At 39.4% G+C, this 17401-nt stretch overlaps 1 protein-coding gene across 3 annotated transcripts in view; it reads right to left on the reverse strand.

Annotated features, from left to right (window-relative positions):
• Positions 1–17401, reverse strand: part of ROCK2 (Rho associated coiled-coil containing protein kinase 2) — a 100464-nt gene that overhangs the window by 31136 nt on the left and 51927 nt on the right. For all 3 annotated transcript variants that reach the window (XM_054194205.1, XM_054194204.1, XM_054194203.1), the window contains exons 3-5: positions 13973–14073; positions 6771–6908; positions 3880–4140 (exon numbers count right to left, since the gene is read on the reverse strand). In XM_054194205.1, coding sequence (XP_054050180.1) covers positions 3880–4140; positions 6771–6908; positions 13973–14073 — 500 coding nt within the window. The remainder of the gene's footprint in view (positions 1–3879; positions 4141–6770; positions 6909–13972; positions 14074–17401) is intronic.

The following is a 17401-nucleotide window of genomic DNA, read 5'->3' on the forward strand; positions in this document are numbered from 1 at the left end:
CAGGCTAGGTTCTATGATCTCTGGCATCAAAGCCAAGTAAACAGGGAAGTAAGTCCTCTCTGTGCAGCGCGTAACATCTTGACAGTCCCTACATTCTGCACAATGACTTCTGCCTTCTGTACTTCAGCATTTGAAGAGATCTAAAGGGTGCTGTTTTATCTGGACAAAGCGTTACTCCTGTGTTTCAATTACTAAGCCTCTGTTTTATGCCCAAATAGCACACTTACTGTAGCAGTTCTCACACAAAGCTGCTTTTGGGGAGTCTCAGGCCAGTGTTTTACCTGAGGCTTTTCTTATCACCTCAAAAGATCAAGGTGGATCTTGGAACTCCACCTCGAGGGAGGCTCCTGCAGCTATGTGAGAGATGTGCAGTGCAGAAATAAAAAAGGCTGTCCATGAGACACAGCATGTTCTCACAGCTTATGACAACTTGGCGGTGAGGCTGTGGTGCTTCCTAGCATCATTCAGAATTTTTTTGTCCCCATCTTTCTTATAAGGCCCTTTAGGTATTGAAAGGCTGCAGTAAGGTCTCCCCAGAGCCTTCTCCAGGCTGAACAACCCCAACTCTCCCAGCCTGTCCTCATAAGACAGGTTCTCCAACCCCCTGGTCATCTTCGAGGCCCTCTTCTGGACTCATTCCAACAGGTCTATGTCCTTCTTGTGCTGAGGGCTCCAGAGCTGGACGCAGTACTCCAGGTAGGGTCTCACCAGAGCAGAGCTAAGGGGCAGAATCATCTCCCTCGACCCACTGGTCATGCTCTTTTTGATGCCGCCCAGGACACAGTTGGCTTTCTGGGCTGCCAGTGCACACTGTTGGCTCATGTCCAGCTTTTCATCCACCAGTACCCCCAAGTCCTTCTTGGCAGGGCTGCTCTCAATCCCTTCATCCCAGTGGTTGTCCCAACCCAGATGCAGGACCCTGCACTTGGCCTTGTTGATCCTCATGAGGTCCACATGGGCCCACTTCTTGAGCCTGTCCAGGTCCCTCTGGATGGCATCCCATCCCTCAAGTCATGTCAACTGCACCACTCAACTTGGTATCATCCGGAAATCTGCTGAGTGTGCACTCAATCCCACTGCCTATGTCATCGATGAAGATACTGAATAGTACTGGTCCTAAGGTGGACCTTTGAGGGACACCACTTGTCAGTGATCTCCATCCAGACATTGAGCCGTTGACCACTACCCTCTGGATGTGACCATCCAACCAATTCCTCATCCACCGAATCAGCCTTTCACTCCCTCATGGAATTCTTTTCCATAAACAAGAGCTGGAGATTGCTTGTGTGCTCAGATCAGGTGTTAACACTGCAGCTGGGCTTGCGCAGCGAGCTGCAGACAATCAACTGCAGCAAGAAGTATCCAGCAGTCTTGGATGAGCTTCAGTGAGAAATAACTAGAGTTCTAAAAAGAGGAACACGTTCCTTCTTTCAGCTAAACTGCCTGAGCTGAGGCGATAATCCCAAATGGTAAACATCCCTTCTTTCGGTCACATCTCTTTTCAACCGACATCCTTTAAACCTGTGCTCTTCTAAAAGCTCAGCTGGCACAAGGCAGCATTACGTACTGAGCCTGGCAGCACTACCAGTTCCTGACTCTACTGAAGGCAACCATGCTACTGTCTAGTTTCTTACAGAAAACCTGAAGATTAAGAGTCTGGTGAAACCTGCCCTGGGCTACGTTATCACACCTAAATACCAAAAGGGAACTACAATTCCTACCAAACCTTTGAGGCCAACTCTACTCTTTTTTCAATTTTAGAAATACTTTGTTGCAAAAAATACAAAAAAAACCCACAAAGCCCAAACCTGTCACAATGGAGTTACATAACCAGGCCAGTTCCTTTTACTGTGGAAAAGATCACTAGGACACTTAGCAATTCTTCTCACATACTGGTAAGGAGGAATTCTGCTGCAAGTGTCTGGACTGGCCTGGAAGACTTAAGAGGACACTGAATTAAATTCCACAGCAAAGGTCAAAAAAGTCTCTCACCAAATTGCAACAGAATTTTCCTGGGCTCTCAAGAGCATAAGGAAGATGCTAATGTGCACAACTGCTAAAGGAACTCCAAATCAGAAAAAATAAATAAGTATTGGGTAAGCATATATTTTCTAGAAATCATCCTGCCAACATCAATATTATATTTACACAGCTGGGATGTGTTCATGTTTTGTAAGAAGTAGCATAAGATTTGGAGACAATCCAGAACCTCTCAACTTCTAAGGCTTCCTGTATAAAAAATTTTTGCCATTCCACTGAGTCTGAGAAACATGAAGAACTTAAAATGTAATCTGTTAAAAAATTAACTTCATTAGGAGATCACTGGTTCACTGATGATGCCCAGTCCAAACTGGAGCTCACTACAACTCTTTACAAGAAACATGCATGCACTTCCCACTTTTATAATATGATCAACCACATCTTAGTATTCCATTCTTTTAAAAACAACAATGAAAAAGAAATAAGGGGAAAAAAAGGCTTAGGTTTACCATTTCTGGTATCCCTAAAGTAGCACAAGGGATCACCCTTTTTTTGTAGATTTATGTTATGAACTTTTTGATGTCTTTTTATTTTCTCTTCTGATGAACGCCAGATTCCCTTAAGACCTACAGTCTTGTCTCAGAACCAAGGGTAATTTTCTTAAGGACTAAATTAAGCGATCAAGTACTACATTTGATTTTTTTTCTATAAAGCAAATGCTGTCCCCTAAAATAGTGGCAAGTAAATCATCAGAGTGGAGGTAAACAACCTATCTGCCTTTAGAATAACAACTAAAATATCCGCAAAACTAAACAGGCTACTGAACCTCAATAAACAGCCGTAGTTGTTCAATGAAGTTAACACATTGCCACAGGAAAGGAAAAAAAAAAAAAAAAAAACAAAAAACCTAACCAGAGACAGTACTTCTAGATACAGCTGAAGAGACATTAACTTAACGATGCAAATGAAAATTAAGTAGATTGCAGAGATTATACCAAGCACTGCCTGAACAATACAGAAAAAAAAACCCTAACACATTAAAGCAAATAAGCTTAAAAGGATCATCCTTGCCAACACTGATACAGAAACCTTTCATAGGCCAGACAAATCATAACACGCATTCATGCAGTTTTTTTAGAATCTCCTGTAATTTTTTCCACAGGAAGAATATGTTGTGTAAATTACAGCATAACATTGTTTGTCAGGGAAGATTTTAAAACTGCAAACTACAAAAGGTAGCTTTATTTTTAAGTCTCCTTTAATAATATAAAGTATTACGTCTTATTAAAAATAAAATATTCTTATATGATCCCATTAGAAAACTGTGTATTTGACTGCACATGGTAAAACCTGGACAATTAAAATGTATGACACCATGACAAATAGCTAACATAAATTTTAATGAATGTATCACATACCACTGCTGCCTTACTGTGACCTCATTTTAATGACCACTAGAGGATGCTATGAGAACAATTAGACACGGTAAAAAAAAAATAAATAGGGACTGTATCTTGCCTATAAAATAATTTAATTTACAGAAAAATGTCAGCTTATGAATTGTTCTGAGGTTACTAATGTTGAAACTAGGAGTTCTCTCATAAGCTGTTCAGACATTTGGCAAAAAAAAAATGAACCTCGGAAATTCATAAACACACATACTTTCAAAAATAACAAGAAGTAAGTTTACATCCTTCTTCCGTGTGCCAGAAGAGTTTATTATAGACATGGTTACACTATTTAAAGTACCCTTGTATTTAAAACTAGGAGACAAGAAACAGCTTTCCAACCAAGTGGACCCACCATTTGATGAATATTCCTTTGAGTGTTATAATTCATATGAAAATAACTTTAGAATTACAGTTTTATAGATGATAAATTATTCAGTGGCGTACTTACTTCATCCATTTTCATGCACGTGCCAAAATCTGCCAGCTTCAGATGCCCATATTTATCTAAAAGCATATTGTCAGGCTTCACATCTCTGTGTATCAAGCCCATGGAGTGAATCGCATCAAGAGCAAGAACAACTTCGGCTGTATAGAACTTGGCCCATTTCTCAGGCACATCATAATTGCTCATAAGGTTTACAAGATCTCCTCCTGGCATGTATTCCATCACCATGTACAAGTATTTGTCATCTTGAAAGGCACAAAATAGCTGCAACATTAAAAAAAAAGGAAAAGAAAAAAGTGCTATTATTTTTTAGACAGATAGGAAAAAGAATAAAGGTCTTTATCTTGAAGTTTCATTAAACCCGAGCATATGTTTTCCAGATTGATGTAAATTAACTTTATTTTTTATATTCAGATAAACTACATTTTCTGTTAGTTATAGCTACCTTGAAATTTACTGAACTTCAAACCCCCCCAATTTTCATTCTTAAGAAAGCAAAAAAGATTTCACGATTATCCTAATATTATGAGCTTCTATATATCCACGTTTCTTGGCATTAAAAAGTACCACTGAGTCAAAATGCAAAATATCAAATCTGAGAAAGGATGCATCATGTATTGATTTGAAAGTAGCTCAATGGTGAATAGCATCTTAGACTGTTTCTAAATTTCATCTATTATAAATCTCCTTATCTCTGTACATATTTACAAAAACACTTGTCACTAGTGATTTTGTCCTAAATGAACACATAAATTGAAATAAGAAAGAAAAAACCAAACAAACCAACCCATTCCTGAAGACAGCTATAACACAATACAAAGAAATTATCCTTAACTATAAAATTCCTACTGGCATTATAGTGAAAGTAACTTTAGTCTCTTCAAAATGTATTTCCGACCTGAAATTCCTTCAGGTCGTGCTGAAGTTTTAGAGATTTCATCCAGCAATAACAAAGTCTAAAAACGGCTCAAACCAGCAAAAAGCATTACTATCAAATGTTCAACGACTGATGTGAAAAAGCCTCTGAAAGTCTCTCACCTTATTTCTGAGGGAATATTTCTCCTTTACATTAAAAACTGAGATCATTCATATCTTCTAAGTTATGCACACAAAATTCAAAGGCAATTGAAAGGATTGTGTGGAAAGGAGAAAATAAAAAAAAACAGGGAGTTTGTGGAGAATGAGGAACTATGAAAGGCAGGAATGCTATTGAGGAAATTCGAGCTTTAGATTAAAATTTGTTGTATATTAGTGACAGAAGACCTATATTAACGCATATATATTGCACTGTATTTGTTTTCACAAATGGATACAATATCTAATATGATAATGCATTTGGTCATTAAAATCTAAATTAAAATCCAAAATAGTCTCTGTATTCTCACATATAAAGATATTAATATAACACAATAATAAATAGCAACACTATGCCTTTATACAGCACTTTATGAAATCTCTTAAGGGTAATAACTAAAGAGAAAAAAAAACCTCCCGCCACACACATACGCAGAAAAACCCCACACCAACAAAACCACCAAAATTATCTACAGCTCTGTTTTCACTTGTTTTTCACGTAAAAAACAAGACACAGAGCAGCAGTGTGATCTGTCCCAATTTCTAGCTCAGAACAGGGCCTGCATTTTCTCAAAACCAGCTCGATGCCCTATCCCACTGGACCACATTACCTAAATATATCACACTAATACACTTCATCATAGAAGGCACAATTGCAACTACACTTCAATTAATTCGCTATTTACAAGTACACACACAACACATTTATATCACCCTTGCTACACTTGCCTTTGAAAACTGAGTCATACGTTTCTCGTTACTTCCAACTGTATGTAAAAAATAAAAATAATTCCAGACAACTACTGTCATTAGAAAAAAACCCAAAGAACTAAGTAAAAATTCATCGATTTGGTTAAGTATTTCTGCTGAATATATGCAAGAACACAGAATGCACTCAGAAGAGCAAAATATCTAAATAAAAAAACCTTGTAAAATACTTCTTGCCTACATGAGGTGAAGTGTTATGAAAAATATATATGGAAAGCTTAAGGCCAGTCTTTACTTATTAAATATACAGAAGCATGGCAATATACTTGAAAGCATTTAAATGTATTAATTATTTAACAAAACGAAGTACTAACAGTTTCTCCAAGCACATGCTTTCACTACTCATTGTATTAATTGGTGTAATTTACCAGTTAGGACAAATCGCAATATTCAGTGCTAATTCTTCCCAAAGGCATAACTCATATTACGAACATGAGGATGATACTTGTCATGAGACAGCCACAAGCAACGGTGTTCAAGACCAGCTGAAGAAGTCAACTCTCCATTGCTTGGATACTACTCCTGAGTGGAGATGCAGTAACTGACCACCAGGCAGAAGATGGTTTCAAGCCAACCACTGCTACAACCTCCTGTCCTGCAGACCAGGAGCGTGCACTCATCCAACTATCAAATCGCAGCTGAAAAGACAGTAACTAATCAAAGCACTCTTCATACTAATTGCCTATGATCAACTGACTATCGTGAGGAAAGACTGGAAATAATCTGACATTTGTTTCTACATTTCCATACAAAAGTTTTCTTAGTTGGAAAGGTAACCTCCTTATTATTCCTAGTAATTATGTGGATATTTCAAAAATCTGTTTAATTCCATTTTATGATGCATTTGATGTGGCTAAAATGTAAATTAATCTACTTTTTAAGACAGCCAAATACACAAAACTCAGTGAAACTGCCATAAATATGTATCTTTAAAAAGCAAAACCCAAACCTAAACCGTTATTTCAGTTTAGATATAAACACAAAACCAGATCAAAACAGGGAAAGATTTATGGCTTTATTATTATTCTTTTAGTCTTACATATCTTCCTTACCTGAACGACCCACGGACTGTTGGCGAAGGCCATGATATCTCTTTCTTCCCAGAAAAAGGCTGAATCTGATCTCTTGATCATTTCAAATTTACTAAGTAGCTTCATTGCATAAACCTTCTGTGTCATTTTATGGCGAACCTGTTGGTTCAGAAAGGAGAGAAACAACTTTTTTAAGAATGCCTTATAAAAAAACTGAATACCAGAACAGTATATTTCTGTTAAATGCAAACTGCTTTCTGGGATGCGATGCCTCCAGGTCTTCATATACACAATTTTCTAAGTAGTTAATAAATTCACTCTAAATGGTGTAAAATTAATAACATAAATCTTGTTGGAAAACTGAAATTAAAACTTCTATGACAAAATCTGAAAATATTTTGGAAAATTTCATCTGAATATGGACATGAAACAAAATCCTTAAAGCACAGACTGTAAAGTCATTATCCTGCTAATGAAACAATGCTAGATTTATGCACTTTATTAAATGACCAGTTACTAAAGGACCATTTTTTTTAATATTCTTGACTGTTCCTTGCAGAAATCAAGGTGAGAACTATTCAGCTGTAAGATGTCTGAGTCAGCAGAAAAAAAAATTAACTTCATCTTAAATTCCTGCATATTTTCTTTGCATGAAAATAAAAAATTAAGTGGACTGATTTGTGAAATCAGAACCAAATGCTTATGACTTTCTGATACATTTAAAACCCTCACACTTAGTAAAATAAACCATATCCCCCAACCTTTTAGTTTTACATAATGTCTAAGTTTAATTACGTTACTAGAAAGAATGTCTAATAAGCTCTTTTTCTGAACAGCTGTAAGTGTTTTAAGACCATTCTGTCTGCAGGGCAAAGCTTCTGAGAGGCACCTATTTGGTCTACAAATCTGGGAGCATCAGTCTCCTGCTCCTGAGAAGCTGTAAACACCAATGCTGCTGAAGCCAACTGGATTAAGCTGTACAAACAGAAGCGGCATTGGGGGGAGGGGGGGGGCGGGAAGCCACGGAAAGAGTGAGAATGTGAACAGAAACAGGGTTATTTACAATCTTACTGTTCTTGAAATTGGAACTTTTTGCTCTCAAGATATAGGCACAAAAGGTTTAGGATTAGCATCTTGCACAGTTTAACACTAACCAACAACCTAGTGAATAGCTACATCAAAAAACCTCCAACCAAACACCAAAACAGAAAGACATTATCTACACGCATTAACAATTCTGTAAGCATGTATATTTTAAGACATTAACAATGAAGCAGCTAGTGAAAGTGCCCTAAAAAAGGATTTTGAAAAGTATCTCCTTCCCATTTACTAACCCCACATGGGATTATTTACGACGACTTGGTGGTGCACCACAAACTATATACCATGAAGCAGAGCTTTTCTAATCCTGCTCAAAACCAGAAGAAACACAAAGACCAGCAACCTCAGAAAGATATTGTTTAATTGAAGATGCATTTTCTGTGAAAGTTCACGTAAAGCTCTGCAATGTATTTAGTAATTTATAATTCCTAACATCATCGTGGTGCTCTTGCCTGGCTGTACTGAGTATAGCTGCCTTCATTTACGAGAATAATTGTTATAGAATCGCCTGGGTTGGAAGGGACCTTTCAGATCATTGAGTCCAACCATCAACCTAACTCTCATAAAAACCATCACTAAACCATATCTCTAAGCACTACGTCTACCCGTCTTTTAAATACCTCCAGGGATGGTGTCTCAACCACTGCCCTGGGCAGTCTGTTCCAATGTTTAATAACCCTTTGAGTGTAAACATTTTTCCTAATATCCAGTCTAAACGTCCCCTGGCACAACTTGACGCTGTTTCCTCTTGTCCTATCGCCTGTTACTTGGGAGAAGAGACCGACCCCCACCTCTCTCCAGCCTCCTTTCAGGTAGTTGTAGAGAGTGAGGTCTCCCCTCAGCCTCCTTTTCTCCAGGCTGAACAACCCCAGCTCCCTCAGCCGCTCCTCATAAGACTTGTTCTCCAGACCCCTCACCAGCTTTGTTGCCCTTCTCTGGACATGCTCCAGCACCTCAACGTCTTTTTTTATGGTGAGGGGCCCAAAACTGAACACAGCACTTGAGGTGAGGCCTCACCAGTGCCCAGTACAGGGGAACAATCACCTCCCTACTCCTGCTGGCCACACTGTTCCTCATACAAGCCAGGATGCTGTTGGCCTTCTTTGCCACCTGGGCACACTGCTGGCTCATATTCAGCTGCAGCCGACCAACACCGCCAAGTCCTTTTCCACCAGGCAGCTTTCCAGCCACTCTTCCCCAAGCCTGTAGCGCTGCATGGGGTTGTTGTGACCCAAGTGCCGGACTCGGCACTTGGCCTTGTTGAACCTCATACCATTGGCCTTGGCCCATCGATCCAGCCTGTCCAGATCCCTCTGCAAAGCCTTTCTACACTCAAGCAGGTCAACACTCCCACCCAACTCGGTGTTGTCTGTAAACTTACTGAGGGTGCACTCAATCCCCTCGTCCAGATCATTGATAAAGACATTAAAGAGAACTGGCCCCAGTACCAAGCCCTGGGGAACACCACTCACTGCCACCAACTGGATTTACCTCCATTCACCATTGTCCTCCACTACTTGGGAAAAAAAAGTCTTGAGGAATCAGCACAGCCTGAAGCAAGCTCATGCATAGGAGAAGCAAAGCAAAAAGGGGTAGGGGGACCAGAGAAAGCAGTCTGTGCCCCTCTTTAAGGTACTGCCAATAGGTTATTTGGCTAAATTATTTCTTTAGGAAAATTTCAAGATAGGTTCATTCTCTGTACAAAAATCAAGGAACTAAAGCAACAACTATCATACTGGCACACCCAAAGGCTGAATGTTCTGGGTGTGCCTTACAGGTGAACAGACCTACCAGTGATATTACTCCTTAAATCACCACCATGGTTCCCTGGAGACAGCCTGCTTAGCTGCTAGCCACTGCGCTCTTTACCCAGAGCTATATTTGTACATACATACACTGGCTCATATACCAGATTATTCATGTATTAAACTGTCATGATGTTTCAATTTCTTCCAACTGTTTAAATGAACTGCCAAATTTAAACTGCTGCTCACCAGAGTAACTCTCAAAATAGGTAGGAAAATCCCTTCGTGCCATCAGCACTGAGTAACGTGGCCTCATTTAACTTATGAAAATGTATTAAGAAATAAGAATTTTCCTCTACTCCGCTTCATCAATCTAAGTCTATCAAGAAACGAGTGCGCACAAAATGCATCCATAATTTCTATAGCAATCATGTCAGAAGACAATCTGTACGCAAAGAAAATAACATACCCATTTGAAGTTATCAGATTGAGTACATAGTATTGATAATGGTACCATCTCTTTTATGGTAAAAGAAAATGAAGATCCTAAAGTGGAGTTGTGAAATGACGTTTGAAATAATCACAAATATCCTAAAATACTTAATAAAGCCATAAGAAATTACTACAGATAGGGTACCAAAGGTCATGTCCTGACAGATTTTCAGGTAATAGACCACGACCGCTTCATTTGCTTTACTACAGACGGGTACATCAGCAGTGGCTGGAGAACTAAACCTAATAAACAAAGCACCTAATGGAAAAAACCTACACCAGCATCTGTTTACATATGCCATGACAACCGCTGGTGTGCAACACTAAGAAATCACCGTCACCCAGACCATCCTTTCCTAGCAAACACAAGAAAGAGTTAGCCTTGCTTCAGCGTTCTATTCCAGTACATGGTGCAGTCACTCTGCCGAGTCACTGCAACGTTCCATGCTTTGTGATTAGACCCGGGAGAAGGGACTGAGGATACGTTTCGATTTAAAATCAAGAGGATTTTTCCTCAAGTGAAAACAAACAAGAGGTGCTCAGGATGTGCTTTCATGAATTACTGGTTCTGCATAAACCACAAGTAACATATTAAGTCCCATAATTCAATTTTTCTGTCTGCCCTAGACACCAGTCACTTTTAATTCATGGCACTGCATAAGAGAAGCAGCGATCTGGCAGCTGGCAATTATTTTCTTAGCTTTCCCCACCACTACAGACCCAGCAAAACCAGAGGCCAGAGCTCAAGAGTAGAGTTTAAAACTTCTGGAGTTATAGGAAATAATTGTTTTTCCACCAAAGTCAGATGCTCAGACCAGAGTCATCTGATCTCTCTTTATTGGACTGAATTTTTCAATTTTCGGGAGGAAGAGGGGAGGGACGGGAAGCAAGGTTATTTTAAAAAAAATCTAGCTGTAGGATACAGCAATAGAGAATGTGTTTTCCTTTCTTGCTAGAACCTGGAAAGCTGATCTCTCCACACCACTTCTTTCACAAGAAAATGCTATACTGGAGTAGAAAGCTTGAGGGAAACAAAATTAAATGAAGGACGTCATAGCTGACTACTTTATGCTGTAGATTACCACATTTTTTGGCTTGTTATATTTAACTATTACAAATATTTAACAAATATTTGTGCTACAAATATTTACGCACAACAGCACACACTGATAACATGACACTCATTAATTTAACCCATGTATTTAATCATGTTTTATTTATGGTTCTTTCTGCATTTAACCCCCACTGAAGCAAATTTCTATTTTGATCACAGAATGTGTTGCAAAATATTTTGATTACTGCAAATCCATCATCTGCAACTGCGGTGTTAACATTTTGAATGGAGTAGAAATAGATATAGCTTGGCTCAATAGTTTAAACTTGTATCATACCTTGTGAGGCAAAAAATTTAGGTATGTATGCCCTCATCATCAGCTAATATTAGTTCAGATCTACAGCTGTATTTATTTACCCGCTGCTTTTTAGCTGTAAGGCTGTATAACACTGTGATTTCTGCTTATACTTTTATATTCCAGAAACAGAGTGTTCTTTAAAATCAGTATGAAGTACAGAAGAGCTCTATATGAACACATGGGATTTCCCTTCTAGTACCAAGCATTCAGAGCTCTTTTTATTTTGGGGCTTGAAGGGCTTATTTAAAGAACTAAAAAAACCATACAGAATAAAAAGAATTTAAAGAACAAAAAAAAAATAAAATCAAACCCTGTCATTGCACAACCAAGTTACTACGCATTTTGCCATCACATTATAAGGCAAATAAGAAGTAAAGTTTGTCTTCAGACCCCTCAAACTACCTAACTGCAGTACGTACACTGTGAAGAATCTTCTCTACTTTAGAACTTCAATTGTGCATGACACAGTGAATTAAGAAAAAGTTTCCGTTCTAAGCCAGAAAAAATTAAAAACTTATATTTGAAGTGAAATGTTAAAAAGAAAATGAAAATTATTTAGAAAACCCCTTAAATTCTCCGAAATATACATATGAAAACAATGTATTTTGATTTTTGAAGGACATTAAAAATACAATTCTCTTGGATGCTTCCAGCAAATGTATCCGTGCGACATCCAAAAAACGCATCACTTCCGTTACTGGGATCTCCTCTTTCTCATCTTCCCCCCACAACAAACGGATGAGGAATTCTGCTCCTTAGAACTTTATTCTTCACTGACTTCCCGTCCAAGTGCATGAAAAAGGAGCATCTCTATTAGCTACTATAAGTGGATATATATAATGATAAAAATGTCCAACAGAAGACTTTAAAACAAACCATTTGACGTGACTGTCAGTGAAAACACAGAGTAGACTGCTTTCTTCCAAAGCTCCCTGCAGCAGCCCCTTCTCAAATAAGTAAGGTTCTGCTGAAGGTTTTGGGTTTGGTCATAATCTCTTGCCAGCAAGGATATAAAAGCGTATAAAGACACATATTATTTCTTTAAAGTTCTGTTCGAAAATGAAGACCTTTGGAAATACTCCTCTCCGTAATTCATAAATTCTTCTGGCAAGTGCAAATGACTCTGACAAGTGCAAATGACCCAGAAATAAACAAGGAAGAGGGAGCTACATTCTCATGTTGTCATACTTGGATGAAGTCGCCTTAAAAAAAAATGTTATAAATGAATAAAAAATGCTGATTAAATGTTGGTAACTGCCACATAAATTACATCTAAATTTGCAAATTACCCATGAGCCACACAAATAGCATTAGGCCAGTCACAGGGTTTTTTTTTTCTCCAGTTCCAAACAATTTCACCAATACTAATATGGAAAATACAAATAATTTTATAAGTGGATAATAAATTTATTGCCGTTATACATTGGGTACCTCCTGTAAGCATTTCAGAGCTAAGATATTGCCACATTCATCAACAAAACTCCAAAACATCATTGTATTTTCCAGAATTGCTTTACATTACAAGACAATAGGATTTTCCCAGTTTCCTAGTGCAAAATTAGCACAAAACTATAAAATGCCAGCTCCATGTCAAAGGGCTCAAACAAAAGGGTAGTTCTGGTTACCTTGTGGTAACAAGACAACAAGCTTCAATTGCTGCAAATTAGTTGTTCCCCTTTCCATTGACTTGCTTCACATCTCTCTTCCTCTACAAATACTTACACAGAAAATTATCACGGATCAGCCGGTGCACAGCTCCCTGTTAGCTCATGATAACTTGTCCCTGGCGTTTGTACGCTCACATTCTATTTGGTGCTTACAGCCACAGCTTATTTCAAAATTGACATCTCAATCAATCCATCGCATACACATACTCACATTTTTGTGCTATTTATTACACAGTGTGACTTGGAAGTCCAGGGAAAAATCAAAATTAAATGAGAAGCAGACTATGCGTGATATACTAAATTACTTTATGTATTTTGATTGCCTTTTTTTTTTTTTAAATAGAATTTCTCTGCAATATATATTTAAAAAGTAATCCCATTCTTACATTACATATTTTATAGGGTACAATGTTGAGTGGACAAACTTACACAAGTCGTATCAGTTAAATACATACAAGCAGCACAATTATAAGAGCAAAACAATTTTTTTTTGTTGCACTATTAGCTTGCTCTTTCATAGGAAGGTTTCAGATATTATACAGTGATGCTTGTGGCCAAAAAAAATATAGAATTACCATGAACTGCCTTACTGCATTTTAATCAAAAGATAGCAAACTGTTTCCCAAGTCCTTCCCCTCCAATCCCTCATGTTTTAAACTCAGATGTACAGAAATGACCTTACGATACAATGAAAATAACACTTACTCTTTATAAGAATGCATTTTTAGATATGAAGTGCGCAAGAATGGGGAAGGTTTGGGCTAGAGCTGTAAATCTGTCTAATCACTACATCATTACATTCTTACCAGCTGCACTTCTCCAAAAGCCCCTCTTCCAATCACCTTGACAACATCATAGTCTTCAGCTTTCATTTGTAAAGCTCGTATTTTTTCCACAATCTTCTCATCTAGAACAAATCAAATCGAAGTTGTGATAATGCATATATTAGCAGAATACAAGAATTTTCTTTAACATTTTTCATTCAGAGTCAAAACAAGCTATTTTTATTTAATTGTTTAGAGCCTTCTTTGTAATTCTTGAAATCGGCAGTCACGATTAACATCCCCTTTCATTGTTTGGAAACCATTAACCATCTACCTTTAGCTGAACTGTCTTTGGGATTTTGCTGACTCTCATTTCACGCCTCTAATAATCATTCACAAGCTTACAGGAAGACTCTGGTAATGAAAAGAACCAGAGACGCCTATCCTGAATTTTCAGACAATTATTCACTGCCAGACGCCGCGCTGCCAGGATCCACTGAGACTCCACTGATAACGCAGGAGTGTGAAATATCCTGTGCGCACAAAAGCACCGCAGGTGCAACCTGCTCCTACACACCTGGAGGGCTCAGCAGCAGGGATATGGCTTCAGATCCACTCATTCATTCCACAGGAAATATTAATTCAAATTTATGGAAGTTTATGTAACTGCTGACCATCCCAAAGTGCTTTTTAGTGTTCACTGCATGTGTAGTTCTACACTGTTTAAAATTAGGTCTACGATGCTCTGTTCAAGTATCCTCTGGTGCAATATTCTGCAGAGAAGCTCTTTCAGTATTTTCCTTGTTGGCAGTTGTGGGAATCTGTAAGGAAAACTAGTGAAATTCTGACCTCTGATAAATTCTAAAAACATGCAGGGTCCTAGACTCTTTAATGTTGTAAACGTATCATGCTATAGTGAATGCATGCCTGGCCAAATGCATTCTAAAAAAATCTATTCTTATTACAAAGACAACAAGAGCAATTAATAGAATCCATAATACTGGAGGTAATCTTTCTTAAGGTGATAAGCGTTGACGCTGTCCCCACACACGCTTAGAGGAAGAACAAACCAAAGTAAAACAGGTTGGCTGGAGCAAGGCCTCTACCAGGGAAGAGCATGAAATTGTACGAAGAGCCGTGGACGCTTATATTCAAAGAGAGGCGGAGGTGTATATTGCGAGATCCCTGTTTAGGCTCAAAGACTGTGGAATTTGATCCCAAGAAAGGCATTAAAGGGGACCTCAGATCTGAACACAGGGAAAAAAAAACAAAACCCAACAATCAGAGAGGTACAGTTAATTCAGTATGACATTAAAGATGACATTGTCAGCGGGGAGTTAATGATAATAGACATCTAGTAAATAGTTTAACCATTCCTGCACATTCATGAAGAGCAACCTGTCAGGCTACAAGCAATCCAGGAGATGCCTAACCATGAAGAACATTTCTTTTGACCCAAGTGAGCAACAAACCCAACCAGGGAGGCACTCTGATCTATTACTCACAAACAAGAACAGACTGGCCAGGGGTGACAAAGTCTGTGTCAGCCTTGGCTGAAGCAACCTTGAGATGGTGGAATTTAAGACCCTGAGAGAACTGAGGAAGGAAAATAACAGACCTTGGACTTCAGAAGAACAGACTACAGCTTGTTCAGGGAACTCATAGGCAGCATCCCGTGGGAAGCTGCTGTGGAGGGTAGAAGAGTGGGTTGATCTTCAAAGATGAGATGTTCATAGCACAAGAACAGTCTGTTCTAGTTAGCTAGAAATCGGGCAGGCACGGCAGAGTGCCAGCTGGGCTGTACGGGCATCCTCTGCCTCAACTTAAGCACAAAAAGAGAAGGTTTGGAACACGGAAGCAGAGATGGTCTACCCAGCAGGAATCTCCCAAGCTTGCAAGGATGGAACTGGGAAAGCCAAGATCAGCTGGAATTGAAGGTAGCCAGGGCTATGAAGGGAAACAAGAGCCTTTATAAATACACTGGCAATAAAAGAAAGAATAAGGCAAATGCAGGCCTGCTGCTCTTGGTGGAGCAAGAGATCTAGTGCCAAAGGACATGGAGAAGATCAAGATATTCAATGCCTTTTTGAGCTCAGACTTCACTGGCAAGCTGTGCTCGCAGGCCTCCCAGCTCCCCAAAGCTGATAGCAGAGTGTGAGGCAGTGAAGTATCACAGTAGAGGAAGTCATAGTTAAGGACCAATAAAGCAAACTTGACATACAGCACGCCATGAGATGACACAGGATGCATCTGAGCATGCTGAAGGAGCCAGTCAACACCACTGCCAGGCTGTTCTCTATCAACTTTGAAAGGTTATGGCAACTTGGGGAGGCTCCTGATGACTGGTAAAGGGCAAACGTCACATCCGTGTTCTAGAAGGACAACAAGGAGGATCCAGAAAACTACAGACTGAAACAGCAACCTAACCTCACTGCCCAGTGTGATCATGGAGCAAATCCTTCTGGAATCCACTTCCAAGCACTTGACGGACAAGAAAGGATGGGACCAGCCAAAAAAGGACCTAAAAAGGACAAACTATATTTAACCTGATTGATTGCCTTCCATGATGAGACGTGTGTCTTGGTGGACAAGGGGAGAGCAGTATACTTCTCCTTTCCTTGACTGTAGAATGACTTTCAACAGAGCATCTCAGAGGATCCTTGTAGCCAAACCAGGCTGACATGAATTGCACAAAGAAAATACAAGGTAGGTGGAAAGCTTGCTGGAGTCATGGCCAGTGATTCAAAGTTGATAGACTGGAGGGCAGGGCTCCTCCTAACAGGGACCCAGACAGGATGGGTAAATCAGCTGACAGGAACCTCACAAAGTTCAACGGCAGCAAATTCAGAGTCCTGTAGCTGGGATGGAATGACACCACACAACAACACAGGATGGCACTCACCAGCTAGAAGGCACCTTGAGAAAGAGGACCCAAGAGCCCTGGTGGGCAGCAAGATGAACAAAGAGGAACGAGCAGCAAGCCTCCGCACTGACTGCATACAAGGCTGCATTGGTGAACGCACAGCCAGCGGGTTGAGGGAAGTGATTTTTCCCCTCTGTTTGTCACTTGTGAGACCACATCTGGAATGCTACGTCTAGCTTTGGGCTCCTCGGTGCAAGAAAAATATCAAAACGTTCCCTGGCTGAATGGAAGGCCACCAAGGTGCCTGGAAGGTGAGAGCACATGATGCTCAGAGAGAAGCTGAGACAATTGGAATTGTTCAGCTTAGGGAAGTCTTAAATGGTTGGCCTCAACAGAAGCTAAAAGGAGGTTTTACTTCTAAGATGTGCACAGTCAAAGGACAAGATGCAACAGACAAGTTGGAACACTGGAAATCCTGCTTTGTAGGAAAAGAATCCCTACAATTGGGGAACGGAGCAGACTGTTTGCTGGAGCTGCAAAACCTCCATCTTCGGAAATTTTCAAAACCCAGCTGCACAAGGACCTGAACGACCTGATCTAACATCAAA

The sequence above is a fragment of the Rissa tridactyla genome, chromosome 3 (assembly GCF_028500815.1).
Source record: "Rissa tridactyla isolate bRisTri1 chromosome 3, bRisTri1.patW.cur.20221130, whole genome shotgun sequence".
In the NCBI taxonomy this organism is placed as follows: Eukaryota; Metazoa; Chordata; class Aves; order Charadriiformes; family Laridae; genus Rissa; species Rissa tridactyla.